The sequence below is a fragment of the Euleptes europaea genome, chromosome 14 (assembly GCF_029931775.1).
Source record: "Euleptes europaea isolate rEulEur1 chromosome 14, rEulEur1.hap1, whole genome shotgun sequence".
In the NCBI taxonomy this organism is placed as follows: domain Eukaryota; kingdom Metazoa; phylum Chordata; class Lepidosauria; order Squamata; family Sphaerodactylidae; genus Euleptes; species Euleptes europaea.
In genome coordinates, this window is record NC_079325.1 from 22,024,177 (window position 1) to 22,039,873 (window position 15,697).

Here is a 15,697-nt window from a genome sequence, read left to right on the forward strand (position 1 = left end):
AACCGCTGGTGTGTTTGTTTTTTTATTTACACATCAGGAGATATCATTCCACCTCCTCTAGAGTCACAGTTAAAGAAAGTCAACTTAAAAAAAAAGTTTTGTCCCAAGCTGCTCCATCAACATTCAAATACATGAGAAATCTGATAGCGCTTAGGTCGTCGGGAACAGTGATTTTTGCCAAAAGAAAGCCAAAAGCCATGATTAAATTGTGTCCTGTGTTCCCCCTCCCCTCCAAAAAAGAACATAAAACAAAAAGAAGACACCAGTCCTCGGTCATAAGGAGATATCAACACAAAGCCCCTGCAGTTCAAATGTTGCGCAGATGCTGCCGCCTGTCCATGCAGACTTTCTAGTATTCATCAAGGGTATCGGCCCGGGGGATGGAGAGGCCCCGCTCCTTCAGGGCCTGCACTTTCAGCTTCTCCGACTCCTGCTTCGCCTGCTGCTCTACCCGCTGGACCTCCAGGATCTCCTCGATCGACACTTGCTGCAATGGGGTGTCGCTTTCCTTCTCCAGGTCCTGCAGAAGAAGAAGGGTCAAGTCACACCATCGTGTCCAAAGTGATGAAGACACCCCCAGTGACCCTCTACTCCATGCCCAGAAGATGGCCAAGAAGCCCTCCCTCTCATGATCTGCCTAAGGTCACAAAATGCTCCCAGCCCCCCCACCAGAGATCTCAATTTGTCTGGGTCCAGCCTCACCCCAGGAAACTTGGTACCTGGTTGGCCACTGTGTGAACAGACTGCTGGACTTGATGGGCCTTGGTTCGATCCAGCAGGGGTTTTCTTATATTTTTAACTTGAACACAGGAACACCAGTGGAGATCCCACCCTCTCAACTGACAGAGGGGAAATCTTTCTAAACCAGACAGCTGGGGAATGGAGAGGGTGGGTGGGCGTTGCTTACTTACAATTTCTCCCAGAAGAACCACGTTCTCGCCCCTCACCACAAAGATGCCACGGGGGATGTCGCCGTATTTTTTACCCACGTGAATGCGCTCCACCGTCTGGTGCAACACCAAATTGGCTGCAAGTTTCAGGACAAGGGGAGAGAACAGAGAAAGGACTGAAACGTGGGGGGCAAGAGAGGCATGAGAAATCTAACACACATGCTTCCTCACAACGTCTGAACCAAGGCTGATTTTTTTTAATGCACACATTGGGGAGGGGCTGTGTAGGGGAGGGGCTGTGGCTCAATGGTAGAGCATCTGCTTGGCATGCAGAAGGTCCCAGGTTCAATCCCCGGCATCTCCAGTTTAAGGGACTAGGCAAGTAAGTGCCTGAGACCCTGGAGAGCCGCTGCCGGTTCGAGTAGACAATACTGACTTTGATGGACCAAGGGTCTGATTCAGTATAAGGCAGCTTCATGTGAAGAGCCGTGAGTGATTGGGTAGCTGCTCCCCAGCCCGTCTCCTGCTGTGCACACTTGCATAAACTTAAATGCAGACAAATATGAGCGTGTTATTGCTGTCCAAAAAGTGCATATTGTTCCCAGCTCTTCAGTTACCCAAACCCCAAGATCTTTCCTTTGTGCTATTCTACCAAGACCTACTCATCTTTCACAGTAATCTCTTGCTCAATCTATAGTATGACTCATGGTACTTAGTTTCGTTTAAATAAACGTTTAAGCTGCAATGAGAGCGTTTTAAGTACGCAACCATTCCGGAGAGTCAGAAAACGTAGCAAGACGCAGGGTTCTGAGTCACCTCTGCTCTGAGGATACTACAGCTGTACCCACAGCACCCCCAATGGTGGGGAAGGATCACTGCTGCTGCTTCTCTAACCAGGAAGGTGGGGTAACGGTAAAAAAAACACTAGTGAAAACAGCAGTTAGGGTTGCCAACTTCCAGGTACTAGCTGGCGATCTCCTGCTATTACAACTGCTCTCCAGCCGATAGAGATCAGTTCACCTGAAGAAAATGGTCGCTTTGGCCATTTTATTCTATGGCATTGAAGTCCCTGCCCAAACCCTGCCCTCCTCAGGCTCTCAGAAGAAGAAGAGTTGGTTTTTATACTCCACTTTTCTCTACCTTTAAGGAGTCGCAAAGCGGCTTACAATTGCCTTCCCTTCTCCTCCCCACAACAGACACCTTGTGACGCATGTGGGGCTGAGAGAGTTCATAGAGAACTGTGACTAGCTCAAGGGTCATGTGGAGGAATGGGGAAACAAACCCCTTTTCCCAGATTAGAGTCCGCCACTGCCCCGCTTTGCCGTGGGGTGCTACACCACTGCGAAGAGATTAATCTAGTCCTTGATCTGAAAAAAGTATGGCCTCTGGTTGTAGGATGCTTGCTCTCCTCTCCAAACGTCACACTGGTCTTTGGTACCCGGAGGCCCGTCCAGGTCCTTGGGAATCTGAATACCCTGCCGCAATTGAACTCTCTTCAGCTTTACTCTTGTCAATCATTTGGGGGATTAATGTCCACGTTCGTTTCAAGGGCAACACAAGACTGAGAAATGTAAGCCCCGGTGAATGGGATGAGCAGGCAGGACCCTGGTTTGTTGGGAAAGACTGCAACATTTCAGAGTTACTCAAGAAACTCTTGATGGCTTCCTAGAAGATGAAGATGAAAAAGAGTTGGTCTTTATACCTCGCTTCTCTCTACCAAAAGGAGTCTCAAAGCAGCTTACAATCACCTTCCCCCCCCCCCACACACACACAACAGAAACCCTGTGAATCATAGAGTTGGAAGGGACCACCAGGGTCATCTAGTCCAACCCCCTGCACAATGCTGGAATTTCACAACTACCTCCTTCCCACACCCCCAGTGACCCCTACTCCACGCCCAGAAGATATCCAAGATGCTCTTCCTCTCATGAACTGCCTAAGATCATAGAATCAGCATTGCTGACAGATGGCCATCTAGCCTCTTCTTAAAAACCTCCAGGGAAGGAGAGCTTACCACCTCCCGAGGAAGCCTGTTCCACTGAGGAACCGCTCTGTTAGAAAATTCTTCCTAATGTCTAGATGGAAACTCTTCTGATTTAATTTTAACCCATTGGTTCTGGTCCGACCTTCTGGGGCAACAGAAAACAACTCGGCACCATCCTCAGTAGGTGGGGCTGAGAGAGTTCAGAGAGAACTGTGACTAGCTCAAGGTCACCCAGCTGGCTTCATATGTAGGAGTGGGGAAACCAACCCAGTTCTCCAGATTAGTCTTCTGCTCTTAACCACTACAGCATGCTGACTCTGCTCCGGGATGGAGGGGGGGGGAACCTTTAAGCGGGCCTGTGCTACCAAAAAAGGTGCTGCAGGACCACCGGTGTCCCAAAAGGTGTTTCCAGGGCGAAAGGGGTTTGGAAGCTGCCTAAAGGCAGCTCTGCCCCTTGGAACGCCCCGAGAACGCCTCCTGGGGGACTTGTGCCAGGAGAACGCCGGTGGTGGTGGGGGCACATCAGCGTCCACGGACTATGCTGCTGCCGTGGTCCAGGGGTACCGGCATAAGTGGCACGGACACCAGTCCATGCCAGTTTGCACGGTGCAAGTGGCATGGACACTGGCGTAGGGGCCACACTACCACCTAAAGCAATTTGGCCATCAGCCTCCGGAATGGGCTGTAACAGCTTCAGGATGGGCAAAAATGTTTTAAGTGGCAGTTCCATCCCTTTGGAATGGACTGCCAACTGATGTGAGGGCTATTCCTTCCTTCCTGCAGTTAGGAAGAAAGCCAGCATGATTCAACAGTTAAGAGTGTCAGACTAGGATCTGGGAGACCCAGGCTCAAATCCTTTCTCTGCCATGGAAGGCTGCTGAATAACCTCGGGTCTGTCACACTCACAGCCTAGCCTACCTCACAGGGTTGTTGTGGTGATAAAATGGGGGAAGGAAAATGATGTAAGCCACTTTGGGTTCCCTACAGTGAGAAATAATAAAATAAATAGGGAAAATGCAAGGTGGAGCTTTGTAGAAGAATTTTTAGCTGAACGTTTCTTTTCTGCTATGGAATTTTATGTTGGGAAACCATGAGGAGCTTTGATGAAAAATGGCACAAAAATCAATTAAAGTCACATCACCGCCCGTTTCGCATACATCGTCCAGATGGCAGTTCAAGGAACGGCCGAAAACAGCGCAGACTGTCCCGGGAATTGTTGCCAGAACAACTGCTCTGCAAGATACCAATACAGAAGAACACAGGCCACATGCATAATAGGGCTGCTTCCTGCTTTTATGATGTTTTTCCTGGCAAGTGGCTCAGTGTGCAACTTAATAAGGCACCCAGATACGGCAAAGATGCAAGAGTCTAATGGAACATCTGACTTACAGGGCCAAACCCTGATCAACTTCCATTGCCCCAAGGAAAAATGCAGCTAGACGTGATTATTAGTTGCAAGACATTTTTGTCAGAGTGGTGGTGGTGGGGGGGACCAATCTTAACAAACATCCGATTCTGCTGACCTGACCCATCGAGTGTCAAGAACCAGAGGAGGAAATGTGAGGACCCCAGTGCTGTCGTGAGGGCAGAGGCCCAGATTTCTTTAATGGGAATTTCAGTTCTATTCCTAGGGCCAACAGCGAAGATAGACTGGTCAGAGGCAACGATGCCTTTAAAAAAACGAGTCAAGAAAGACCTATTAGGTGCCTTCAAGAACTTCTAGCCAGCCAAACAGAGAACATCTCGCACATAATCTTCGGAGTTTACAAGGCCTTTAAGAATTCCAGAGCAGTTTTTATGTGCCATTATTATGTACGGTGCATCGCTATTTGGCAAGGGAGACCTTAATTATAAACGCACTTATCTTGAAGAAAGCCAGAAGCTCTGGCTTTGTAAACCGAAGTGGAAGATTGTTCAAGATAAGGCAGCCTAGGCTGGTCCCCAGCCACTGACACAGTGAAATATTTGGGATGCTTCATGCGGCACTTCAGTTTTGCATCTAACTCTGCTAAATTTTTTAGCAAACCTGCAATTAACTGGAAGACAGCACCATGCATTGCTTAGGACAGAACGAGTAGCCCAAGTTTAAATTTGTCTTCATAGACTGGGGAGACCCAGCTTCAAATTCCACACTCAACCATGAGAAGACTGAGAGGGGATATGATAACCATCTTCAAGTACCTGAAGAGCTGTCATATAGAGGAGGGTGCCGAGTTGTTTTGTTGCCCCAGAAGGTCGGACCAGAACCAACGGGTTGAAATTAAATCAAGAGAGTGTCCGTCTAGACATTAGGAAGAATTTTCTAACAATTAGAGCGGTTCCTCAGTGGAACAGGCTTCCTCAGGAGGTGGTAAGCTCTCCTTCCATGGAGGGTTTTAAGAAGAGGTTAAATGGCCATCGGTCAGCAATGCTGATTCTATGACGCTAAGCAGATTATGAGAGGGAAGGCATCTTGGCCATCTTCTGGGCATGGAGTAGGGGTCACTGGGGGTGTGGGGGGGAGGTAGTTGTGAGTTTCCTGCATTGTGCAGGGGGTTGGACTAGATGACCCTGTTGATCCCTTCCAACTCTATGATTCTATGAATAATCCAAATCCAAGATACTCAGCCCTAGCCTACTTCAAAGGGTTGCTGAGATGGTAAAACAGAGGTGCCAAAACCCATACAAATGCCCTGCCCTACTTGGAGAAAAGGCACAAGAATGGAATAGAAAGATCCTTTGAATCCCCTAAACGACCCCGCCTAACCTCATTGGGTATTAGATACCACTTACATCAAAGTCTCCATTTCGTATTTCAAGCTATAAAATGAGTCATGCCATGTCTGGATAGATGTCACTTATTCTGCGCAGTTATGCCAGCATCCTACTCCAGTCGCCTTTTAATCAACCAGAGAGACTGTTCTGAACAGCTATTTACTAGGAGCGTATTATAAATTCCTTTTAGATGTTCCCTAGAGCAGCGGCATGGATACCATAATTCAAACTTTAACAGGCCTTTAATGATGTTAGTCTGCTTTTATAGTCAATATAAAACGTCTCAGCTTATAAATATGGATAAAGGATCAGGGAAAGACCTATTCCACTACTGGTTTCCTAGGACGGCAACATGCTTCCCATTAACCAGACCCGAGCATTATGTTTCTCCCTTGTTTATTATCACAATCTGCTTTCAAAGTGACATTGTGAGCCGCCACTAAGAATAAGGTCTAAGGATCTTAAAAAATGTTATCACCCTCACCCCGTCCCTTAAAAGGATGCAGTTAACAGTGGTTTCTTCATCTGCAGTGGCTTATTCTTCGTTCGTTTCTGTATCACTCTCAATACTGGCAAGCCTAATCACTCGTGTTTAGCAGAGATCCAAAGCTATTTGTTCGGGTCACCTCTAAAGCACCAAGAGCTCCCAAGCTTCTTTGCACGTGGGGCAGACAGAGCTTCGTGCCAACAGACCCCAACCCCAAAGAGAGCCAGCGTGGTGTAGTGGTTAAGAGCAGTGGACTCTAATCTGGTGATCCGGGTTGGTTTCCCCACTCCTCCACATGAAGCCTGCTGGGTGACCTCCGGCCGGTCACAGTTCTCTCTGAACTCTCTTGGCCCCAACTACCTCACAAGATGTCTGTTGTGGGGAAGGGAAGGTGATTGTAAGCTGCTTTGAGACTCCTTAAAGGTAGAGAAAATCAGGGTAAAAAAAATCAACTTTTCTTTCTGCTTCAGATAATCGGAAGCTCGAATCTTGCCAAGGCATCTCCCTTTCCGCTCCCCAAATTCTACTGAGACCGCTTTCAGTTTTATTCACCAGAGTACATGAATTCTTGTGGGCGAATATCCTCTGAGGGCTGATTGACTCACTCGATGCCATGCAAACACATGAAGCTACCCAATAACAAGACCGATCACAGACCCATCTGCACTGTCGGTACTATCTCAGGAAGAAAAGGCCTTCACCCACACCTGTTACCCAAGATATTTCAACTGAAGATGCCACAGAACAAGCCTGCAAAGCATATTTTCAGTCTACAGGTCCACCTAGCCCAGTGCTGTCTTTTGACTAGGAGTTGCTCCCTGGGTCAAAAAGCCTCTTCCCCATCACCTGCTACACCCAAGACCTTTTAGCCAGAGATGCTGAGGAATTGAACTTAGGATGTTCAGCAAGCAAAGCAGGAGCTCTACCACTGGGCCAGGATTTAAAGCTAGATCTGCTGAGCCAGTTTCCCAACATTTTACCCATTAAATCACATGGGTTCACCTAACACAATAATCGCCGTAACCAGAAAGAAAAAGGTGACGGATGGGGTATTCTGAAGGTAAATTAATGAACTCCCCCACTTTTTTTTGGACTGCATTTTGTATATGGTTTCGGAAAGCAGAGATCAGGAAAAGTTAAAAAGGCCCTACATAAGGATTTTCCTCACTGCTGTTTGAGAGAATGATTTCTACAGAGTTCTGGCCTGACTGTACACACTCATACCTTCAAGCAGTAGGGATGCCATTTGAAAGCATTTGACTCCCTCTAGCGGTAAAGGAGATGACTAGAACTGTGGCATTTTAATCTGCATTCAAAACTATCCTGATCTGTGTCATTAAGGGAAAAAAATGATTGCATTTAAGGAAGAAAAAACCAAACTGGTAACAATAACAGTTCTGCCACTTTAAGGCCTGACTTCTGTCTCTGACATTAAAAAATGAAGTGGCTGCTTTAAAAACAAGCAGCACATTTTAAAGAAAGGGGCATCGCGTGGCACATTCATAAATTTCCAGAGACTAGAGCCCAGTTCCTCAGACACAAGCCTACAGATGCTCAAAATGCTTTGTGCTTTTCAATTGCCCATCATTAGGGATAGCTTTGCAAGAGGGTAAAGCTTAACCGGGAGAGTGAATCCTTTGAAGGTAGAAGAAGAGTTGGTTTTTATATGCCGACTTTCTCTACCACTTAAGGCAGAATCATACCGGCTTACAATCGCCTTCCCTTCCCCTCCCCACAACAGACACCCTGTGAGGTAGCTGAGGCTGAGAGAGCTCTAAGAGAACTGTGACTAGCCCAAAGTCACCCAGCTGGCTTCATGTGGAGGAGTGGGGAAACAAATCCAGTTCACCAGATTAGCCTCCGCGCCCCTGTGGAGGAGTGGGGAATCAAACCCGGTTCCCCAGATCAGAGTCCACCACTCCAAACCTCCGCTCGTGACCACTACACCACACTGGCTCTCTACGCTGGTACACTACAAAACAGAAGTTCAGCTAGATCATAACCACCACCAATCTAGTGCGGCATTCTATTTCGCACAGCAGCCAACCAAATCCTCTGAAAAGATCTACAGTCAGGACATTAAGATCAAAACCTCTAACTGTGGCTCCCCCATCATCTGATATTCAGAAGGCCACTATCGCTGAACATGGAGGTTCTATTTAGCTATAATAGCTAATACCTACCGATGGACCTGTCCTTTCAAACCATAAAAATGCCCTTCAATAAATCAGCCAGAAAGATTTGTTTACTTCCTCTCCCTCTAGTGCATGCTATTTTCCATCCCTCCCCCTCAAACTTGCAGAACAGAACGGGGAGAAGGAATTAGACACGGGTATGAAGATCTCATCCTCCACATGAAGCCTGCTGGGTGACCTTGGGCCAGTCACAGTTCTCTATGCACTCTCTTGGCCCATGCAGAGGCAGGTGATGGCAAACCACCTCTGAATGTCTTTTGCCTTGAAAACCCTACAGGGTCGCCATAGGTCAGCGGTGACTTGACAGCATTTTCTACCACCATGAAGATCTCATGCACGTGGTGGCTACCACTGTTCCTTGCCTCTTAGAGAAAGGGCTACCCTCCATCCCCAGCAGCAGATCACACTGGGTATTTTCAAGCAGGCTTTAAAACTGCACATTTGCAGATTTCTTTGGGAGTCAGTATAAATGACATTAGCTTCCAAGCAGCCTAGTCCAAGAAACACTTTTTCCCCCCTGCAGAACTATTGGTTTTACACAAATTCTTACAAATCTGAAAATGAGCTGAGATTAATGACATGGTTATTAAACAGGTAATATACATCCCCAGCGTACCTAAGAAAAAGGAAATCACATTTTCTAAATACTCATTAGCATGCATAACTGTGTGATTTTAGGCCAAACTAAAAGTTCACTAACATCACAAAATATTACATCATTGAGTTAGGCCCGAACTAGATGACATTTCTGAAGGAGTCAGATTGGGGTTCTCCTGATACAATTGACCCTCCCTGAGGCCACAAAGCAGCTATGGAGAACTCACTTCCCCAGTGCCTCAGAGCTCGATTCAGCATGGCACTGTGGTGCGCATGGAGAAGGGGCTCCAGCCTACCGTGCCATTTCCTTGATCCAAATAGGGCCCTGTGGCTCTTGAGGAAACAAGCTCTTTACAGCTGCCACGTGGCGGCAGGGAAGGCAAGTCAGGTCCAGAGAACCCTGGCGCGGCTCGTACAAAAACATCTTGTCTAGTTTCCAAGCGCATCAAGATGCCCAAACGCTAAACAAACCCAGTTGGGTAGCTCTCTAAGATACAGAAGCGCCTGACTTTTCCTTCCAAATCACATTACAAACATGGCAGTTTCCCCAGCTTGCAGTCATCTTGACTTTTCCCAGTCTGCATTCATCTTGAGTAACCAAGGGCATTAGCGTTCAGCTGAATGCTTCAGACAGCTATTTGCTTGAATGCAAAAATGCAGAAAGGCAAAAACAAGTAGTCTCTAAATAACAGTGTCATCTTCAAGCCTGCCTTAATCCAGTTCCTCCACAATTCCCCCCGCCCCAGGAAGTCAGCCATGACCAGCGCATATTCACACAAACACAAGTGATGGATAGAACCCTGGCTACGAATCAGAAGTTGAGCAGCTTACTTAGAGCAGGGAGAAGTTTTAAAGATTCGAACCAGGATTAGGGTTGCCAGGTCCCTCTTCATCACTGACGGGAGGTTTTTGGGGTGGAGCCTGAGGAGGATGGCATTTGGGGAGGGGAGGGACTTCAATGCCATAGAGTCCAATTGCCAAAGTGACCATTTTCTCCAGGTGAACTGATCTCTATCGGCTGTAGATCAATTGTAACAGCCTGGTATCTCCAGCTAGTATCAGGAGGTTGGCAACCCTAACCAGGATGCAAAGAGAGATCAGAAGGGAAAAAGATAATAGCCTGCACAAATGGAATGGAACCATCCCAGGCTGGATCCAGCCAGGTTTTCCAGTCTCACCCAATTCTCCTGCATATTACAGCCTTCATACTACCTGGCTTTTGTACCAGCAGATCCCAGGATTCTCAGCACAGCCTTTCTGAGGGGGGGCGGTCAAAGAGTCTGCCATCTCCCTGCTTTATCATCAGCACAGTGGTTGGATCCAGCCCTCTGATTTTACCCCAGCAGCTCTCCAACAAGCCTTTAAAAAGTCACTGTTTGCAGCCTTAACCAAAACAGGGATGCTAATGCCTTTAACCCCTACATGTATCTGTTTTCTTTGGATCCTGGGCTGTTGTCAAACATAGCTGGATGCAGGCAGTGACCTCTATATCAACAGAAACAAAAACAAAACAAGGTAAGCTTAGAGGAGCATACCGAACTGATCAATGCTTCGTAAATATCCTATCAGCGTTCTGCCGTCTCTGAGGAGGACCAAGTGTTTCTCTGGGGGGAGAAAAATCCAGATTAGTAGCCAAGTCACCCACAAATCTGTGCAACACAAACAGCACCAAGCAGACATTTTTAAAAAAAGTGGTGGTGGGGTTTTTTCCAAAACCAGTTCTCTCCAGTTCAGAGCTTCCCAAACCAAACACATCTTCAGCTAAGATATAACAAGCTTGAGTCTTCTCCTCTGATTCAGCTGAGTACTGGTTTCCAAAGCAGTTTGCAGGAAACCCTCAGAAACCTTCGATAAATGAAAATTAATGATGCAAAAGATTAAAGTGAGAAGAAAGCTTCAGCTTGACTCAATGAACGCAAGACACAGGGGTGCCATGTGGCAGCTTCCAACCCTCTCCGTGATGGTCAATGAGATTTAGAAGCAAGAAGCGGGTGGGGATTCTCTGCTGAATGCACAAAATGTTCTCTCTTCCCAGGCATCTTGGAGGCATGCAGTCTAAATGGTACTGGAATTGTGCAAAACAATTTGCACTTTATCTTCTATATACCTTTAAATGCCAGACACATAGGATTCCTGCAATCTATATAGTTGACCAACAGGGAAATTCAGCAGAGCAACAGAAATAGAAACAGCATCACCTGCATAGCCATTTTGACCTGTTGCAACACTGGAGGATCTCTCTGCGGAGCACATTTACGTGCTCATGGTACAGATCACAATGGGTAGCCATGTTAGTCTGACTGAAGCAGTAGAAAAGAACAAGAGTCCAGTAGCACCTTAAAGACTAACTGCCAGAAATTTTGTTTGTCTTTAAGCTGCTACTGGACGTGCTCTTTTCTACTGCTCATAGTACAGTAATTGCTGTTCTAGGCTATGTTATCGCAACTCATGAGAAAGTATTAAAACCACGGGCACCATGCATCATTGGCGCACTGCCAAAAACTACTTAGGCATTTATAGCCTGCTTTTCTCCCCAAAGGAGCCCAAAGCAGCTAACAACAACAAAAATCACAATGTTGATACATCAAACAAACAAAATAAAATTAGGACTCTTTATTGGGTATATCAATAAGTATTCTTGTTTTTTAAAAAAGGCTCCATAGCTGGCTCATCCAAGGGCCAAAGCTGCCAGTCACAAGAGCCAAAGACACCATAGCTGGCTCATCCAAGGGCCAAAGACTCCACAGCTGGCTCATCCAAGGGCCAAAAGCCATTTTGCTTCTTGATCTGCAAGTCACACCCCTGGCCATGCACAGGTTTTATAGTTCCTGCAAGGAAAGGAAGCCAAACTTATTTTAGATCTAACTCAGCTGCTGCTAGCTTGCTGGCCAGCAAGAGCTTCGTCAGTATTCACCTGTAAAGTACAACATCCATAGCCAGATCTGTAGCCCCAGCACCTTCCTTACTCTGCATCATGCAGGGCTAGCCACCCCACCGTGAAAGGCCATCTCTAGAAGCGTGTGCGTGGTGAACAACAAGGGATGAAGCTGCAGCTGCTGGTGGAAGCTAGATGCACAAGGTTTCATTCAAATTATCGGACACTTCATCCAAAAAGCGCAGGGTTACAAGCTCCACCCTCATGCTTCAAGCTTCAGCATGGCCCACCAGCTCATCTTAAAGGCTCTTCCCCTTCCTTTGAAGGGAGAAAAGGGAAATAAGTCATCCTCCACCAGTAGTAGGAAGCCAACCAGTTCCTTTTGTGCCCAAAGCAATCTACCTACTTGGTTACAGAGGTTGCAACGCTGATTAACAGTTCCATGGACACCAAACGAGCGCTCATTAAAACACCGCCTGTGCCAAAAAGATGGAGGGCGCCTTTTTCCCCTAATGCCTCTTTTCCCGAGTCAAAGGTTTAAAGACTAAATAATGGAAGAGAGGATACTGGATGTGCACGAAAGCGATGGGCTAGGAAGGAACCAGTGCGGCACATTGACTGGAGCGTCAGCCCTAGGATCTGGAACAGCTCTTCGCCTAGCCTACCTCGCCGGGCTGTTGTGACAATGCCATCACCAAGGAAAGAATCACGCAATCTAAAAAAAAACCAACCACCACCACTCAGGGTAGTTCACAGTGGGTAGCCGTGTTAGTCTGTCTGCAGTAGTAGAAAAGGGCAAGAGTCCAGTAGCACCTTAAAGACTAAAAAAATGGTAGGGTATGAGCTTTTGTGAGCCACAGCTCACTTCTTCAGATACAGCTAGAATATGAATCCATCTGTCTTTAAGTAGAGGAGAGTGAATTCAGACAGGCATTAGAATGTAAATGTTAACAGTATGTAAATGTGAATAGCAGGCGTGATGGGATTAGGTGTGGTATGCAGAAGAGTCTGTGATGTCCAGGGAAAAGAGGAACTGCTGAATTTCTTGGAAAGAGAAACTGATGAATTACAGTTGATATTCAAACTAAAGTCAATGCATTTACCTGGGCTGAATAAAGAGCTTGCATTCATGGCTCATGACCAATGCTGATTTCTCCACACCCATCTCTCCCCTGGACATCACAGCCTCTTCTGCATACCACACCTAATCCCATCACGCCTGCTATTCACATGTACATACTGTTAACAGGTACATACCAATGCTTGTCTGAATTCACTCTCCTCTACTTAAAGACAGAGGGATTCACATTCTAGCTGTATCTGAAGTGAGCTGTGGCTCACGAAAAGCTCACACCCTGCCAGAAAATATTTTTAGAAAAGAGCAAGAGTCCAGTGGCACTTTAAAGACTAACAAAAATATTTTCTGGCAGGGTATGAGCTTTTGTGAGCAATGCATTTACCTGGGCTGAATAAAGACCTTGCGCTCATGGCTCATGGCCAATGCTGGTTTCTCCACACCCACCTCTCCCCTGGACATCACAGACTCTTCTGCATGCCACACCTCATCCCATCACGCCTGCTATTCACGTGTACATACTGTTAGCATTTACATACCAATGCTTGTCTGAATTCACTCTCCTCTACTTAAAGACAGGGGGATTCACATTCTAGCTGAAGTGAGCTGTGGCTCACGAAAAGCTCATACATCCCCTGCCCGAAACATATTTTTTGTTCGTCTTTAAGGTGCTGGTTCCAAGGTGCCACTGGACTCCCACACCCAGGGTAGAGAAACGAGCGGCCCTGCTTGCCGAAAAGGACCGGCGCCCATTGGGAAGGGGGCGCGCCCGAAAGGCTCCCCCGGGGCCAGGGGCGCGCACTCACTGTCGATGTCCTGGATGAGGCTCGCGGTGCCCGGCATGTAGTTCATCTTCCCCCCGGACGCAGCGGAAGCCCCGCCGCCAGCATCTGCCCTCCACGCAGGGGCGCCTCCCCTTGCCCTCTCCCCGCCCGGTCCGGAAGCACATGCTCCGGCGGGGCGGGGAGAGGCGGCGGCGGCGGGGAGGCGGCGAGCGGCCGGCGGCGGCGGGTCCGTGCGCATGGAGAGCTCCGCAGGGGCCTCGCGCGCGCCCCGGCCCGAGGCTTATATGGGCCGCCGGGGGTGGGACGGCCACGTGGCCGGGGAATCGAGCCTGATTTCTATCCGCTGCGGCAAACGGGAGCCGCCCGGGGGTGGTGGGGCTCGGCTGAAGCCGGAGGAGGAGGCGGGCTGCGGCCGGCTGCGCGCCGCGCGACCCGGGCGCGGTTCTAAGCGCAAGGCTTCCTTAAGCGTCAGCCCCAAAGAGATCGGAGGGACTTGGCAAGCTGAGCCCGGGCGTGTTTTTGGGGGTTTTTTTTTATATATATATATATGTGTGTGTGTGTGTGTGTATATATATATGTGTGTGTGTCTGTGTATATATATATATGTGTGTGTATATATCTTATTATATATATATATATCTTATATATATATAATATATATAATATTATATATATTATTATATTATATATAATATTATATATATTATATAAATATATATATATATTTCTTATTATATATATAATATAATATTATATAAGTATATATATATATATTTCTTATATATGTGTATGTGTGTGTGTGTGTATATATATATATATGTGTGTGTGTGTATTATTATATATATATCTTATTAAATATATATATTATATATTATTATATTATATATAATATTATATATTATATATAATATTATATATATTATATAATATTATATATATTATATAAATATATATATATTTCTTATTATATATATATATAATATAATATTATATAAGTATATATATATTTCTTATATATATATGTGTGTGTGTGTATATGTGTGTGTGTGTGTGTATGTGTGTGTGTGTGTTATAAGATATTATATATCATGGGCAGCCATGAAGGAGCTAGAAAAGATTTTGAAGTGTAAGGATGTGACTCTGGCCACCAAGACTAGATTAATTCATGCCATCATATTCCCTATTACTATGTATGGGTGTGAAAGCTGGACAATGGAGGAAGCTGATAGGAAGAAAATGGATTCCTTTGAAATGTGGTGTTGGAGGAGAGGGTTGCAGATCCTGTGGATTGCCGAAAAGACAAATCAGTGGGTTATAGATCAAATCAAGCCTGAACGGACCCTAGAAGCTAAAATGACTCAACTGAGGCTGTCGTATTTTGGTCACGTCATGAGACGACAAGAGTCACTGGAAAAGACCGTCATGATAGGAAAAGCTGAGGGCAGCAGGAAAAGAGGAAGACCCAACAAGAGATGGATTGACTCAATAAAGGAAGCCACAGCCTTCAATTTGCAAGATCTGAGCAAGGCTGTCAAAGACAGGACATTTTGGAGGACTTTCATTCATAGGGTCGCCATGAGTCGGAAGCGACTCGACGGCACTTCACACACACATGCATATATTATTTTCTTCATTTAACATATCAACAGAAACAATATCCAATACTAAGAATAATAGTAATGATACCAAGAAAAACAAGTAGTCTCACTGATTTAACGATAAGACAACTTCCCCCTCTCCCATCTAAAAATGAATTGTATAAACTTTTGCTAACGGTGCTAATCCCGAGCCCGGGCGTGTTAACGGGGAAAGAACCCGCTTCTCTCCCCTCTCCCAGCTCGGTGTGAGTCTGTTGCTCAAAAGTAAATGTGTGTGCTAAGAGCCATCACACATGGGGGAGGGACTGAACTTGTTTTCTGTTGGTGGGGCCAGAGACCATCTGCACAGTCCACCTTCCCAAATCTACTGCCAATCAGTTTCTCAAGGTGTTGAATATAAGGCAATGGATTCTTTTGCCATCCTTTTTTTCCTAGTTAATTTATTATTTCTTACTAT

The 15,697-nt window shown here is 46.3% G+C and overlaps 1 protein-coding gene across 1 annotated transcript; it reads right to left on the reverse strand.

The window, feature by feature from the left end:
- Nucleotides 1–325: 325 nt before the first annotated feature.
- LSM1 (LSM1 homolog, mRNA degradation associated) lies at nucleotides 326–13,748 on the reverse strand. Its single transcript, XM_056860746.1, has 4 exons — nucleotides 13,664–13,748; nucleotides 10,443–10,511; nucleotides 912–1,027; nucleotides 326–520 (listed from the first exon to the last, which is right to left on the reverse strand). The coding sequence occupies exons 1-4, from the start codon at nucleotides 13,707–13,709 to the stop codon at nucleotides 350–352; spliced, it is 402 nt and encodes a 133-aa protein (XP_056716724.1). The 5' UTR covers nucleotides 13,710–13,748; the 3' UTR covers nucleotides 326–349.
- Nucleotides 13,749–15,697: the final 1,949 nt, after the last annotated feature.

Coding starts and splice junctions, on each gene's coding strand:
- LSM1 (XM_056860746.1), bottom strand. CDS start 13,709: ATGAACTACATGCCGGGCACCGCGAGCCTCATCCAGGACATCGACA. Junction 10,512..13,663: donor CCTCATCCAGGACATCGACA/GTGAGTGCGCGC, acceptor TTCTCCCCCCAG/AGAAACACTTGGTCCTCCTC. Junction 521..911: donor TGGTTCTTCTGGGAGAAATT/GTAAGTAAGCAA, acceptor CTTCTTCTGCAG/GACCTGGAGAAGGAAAGCGA.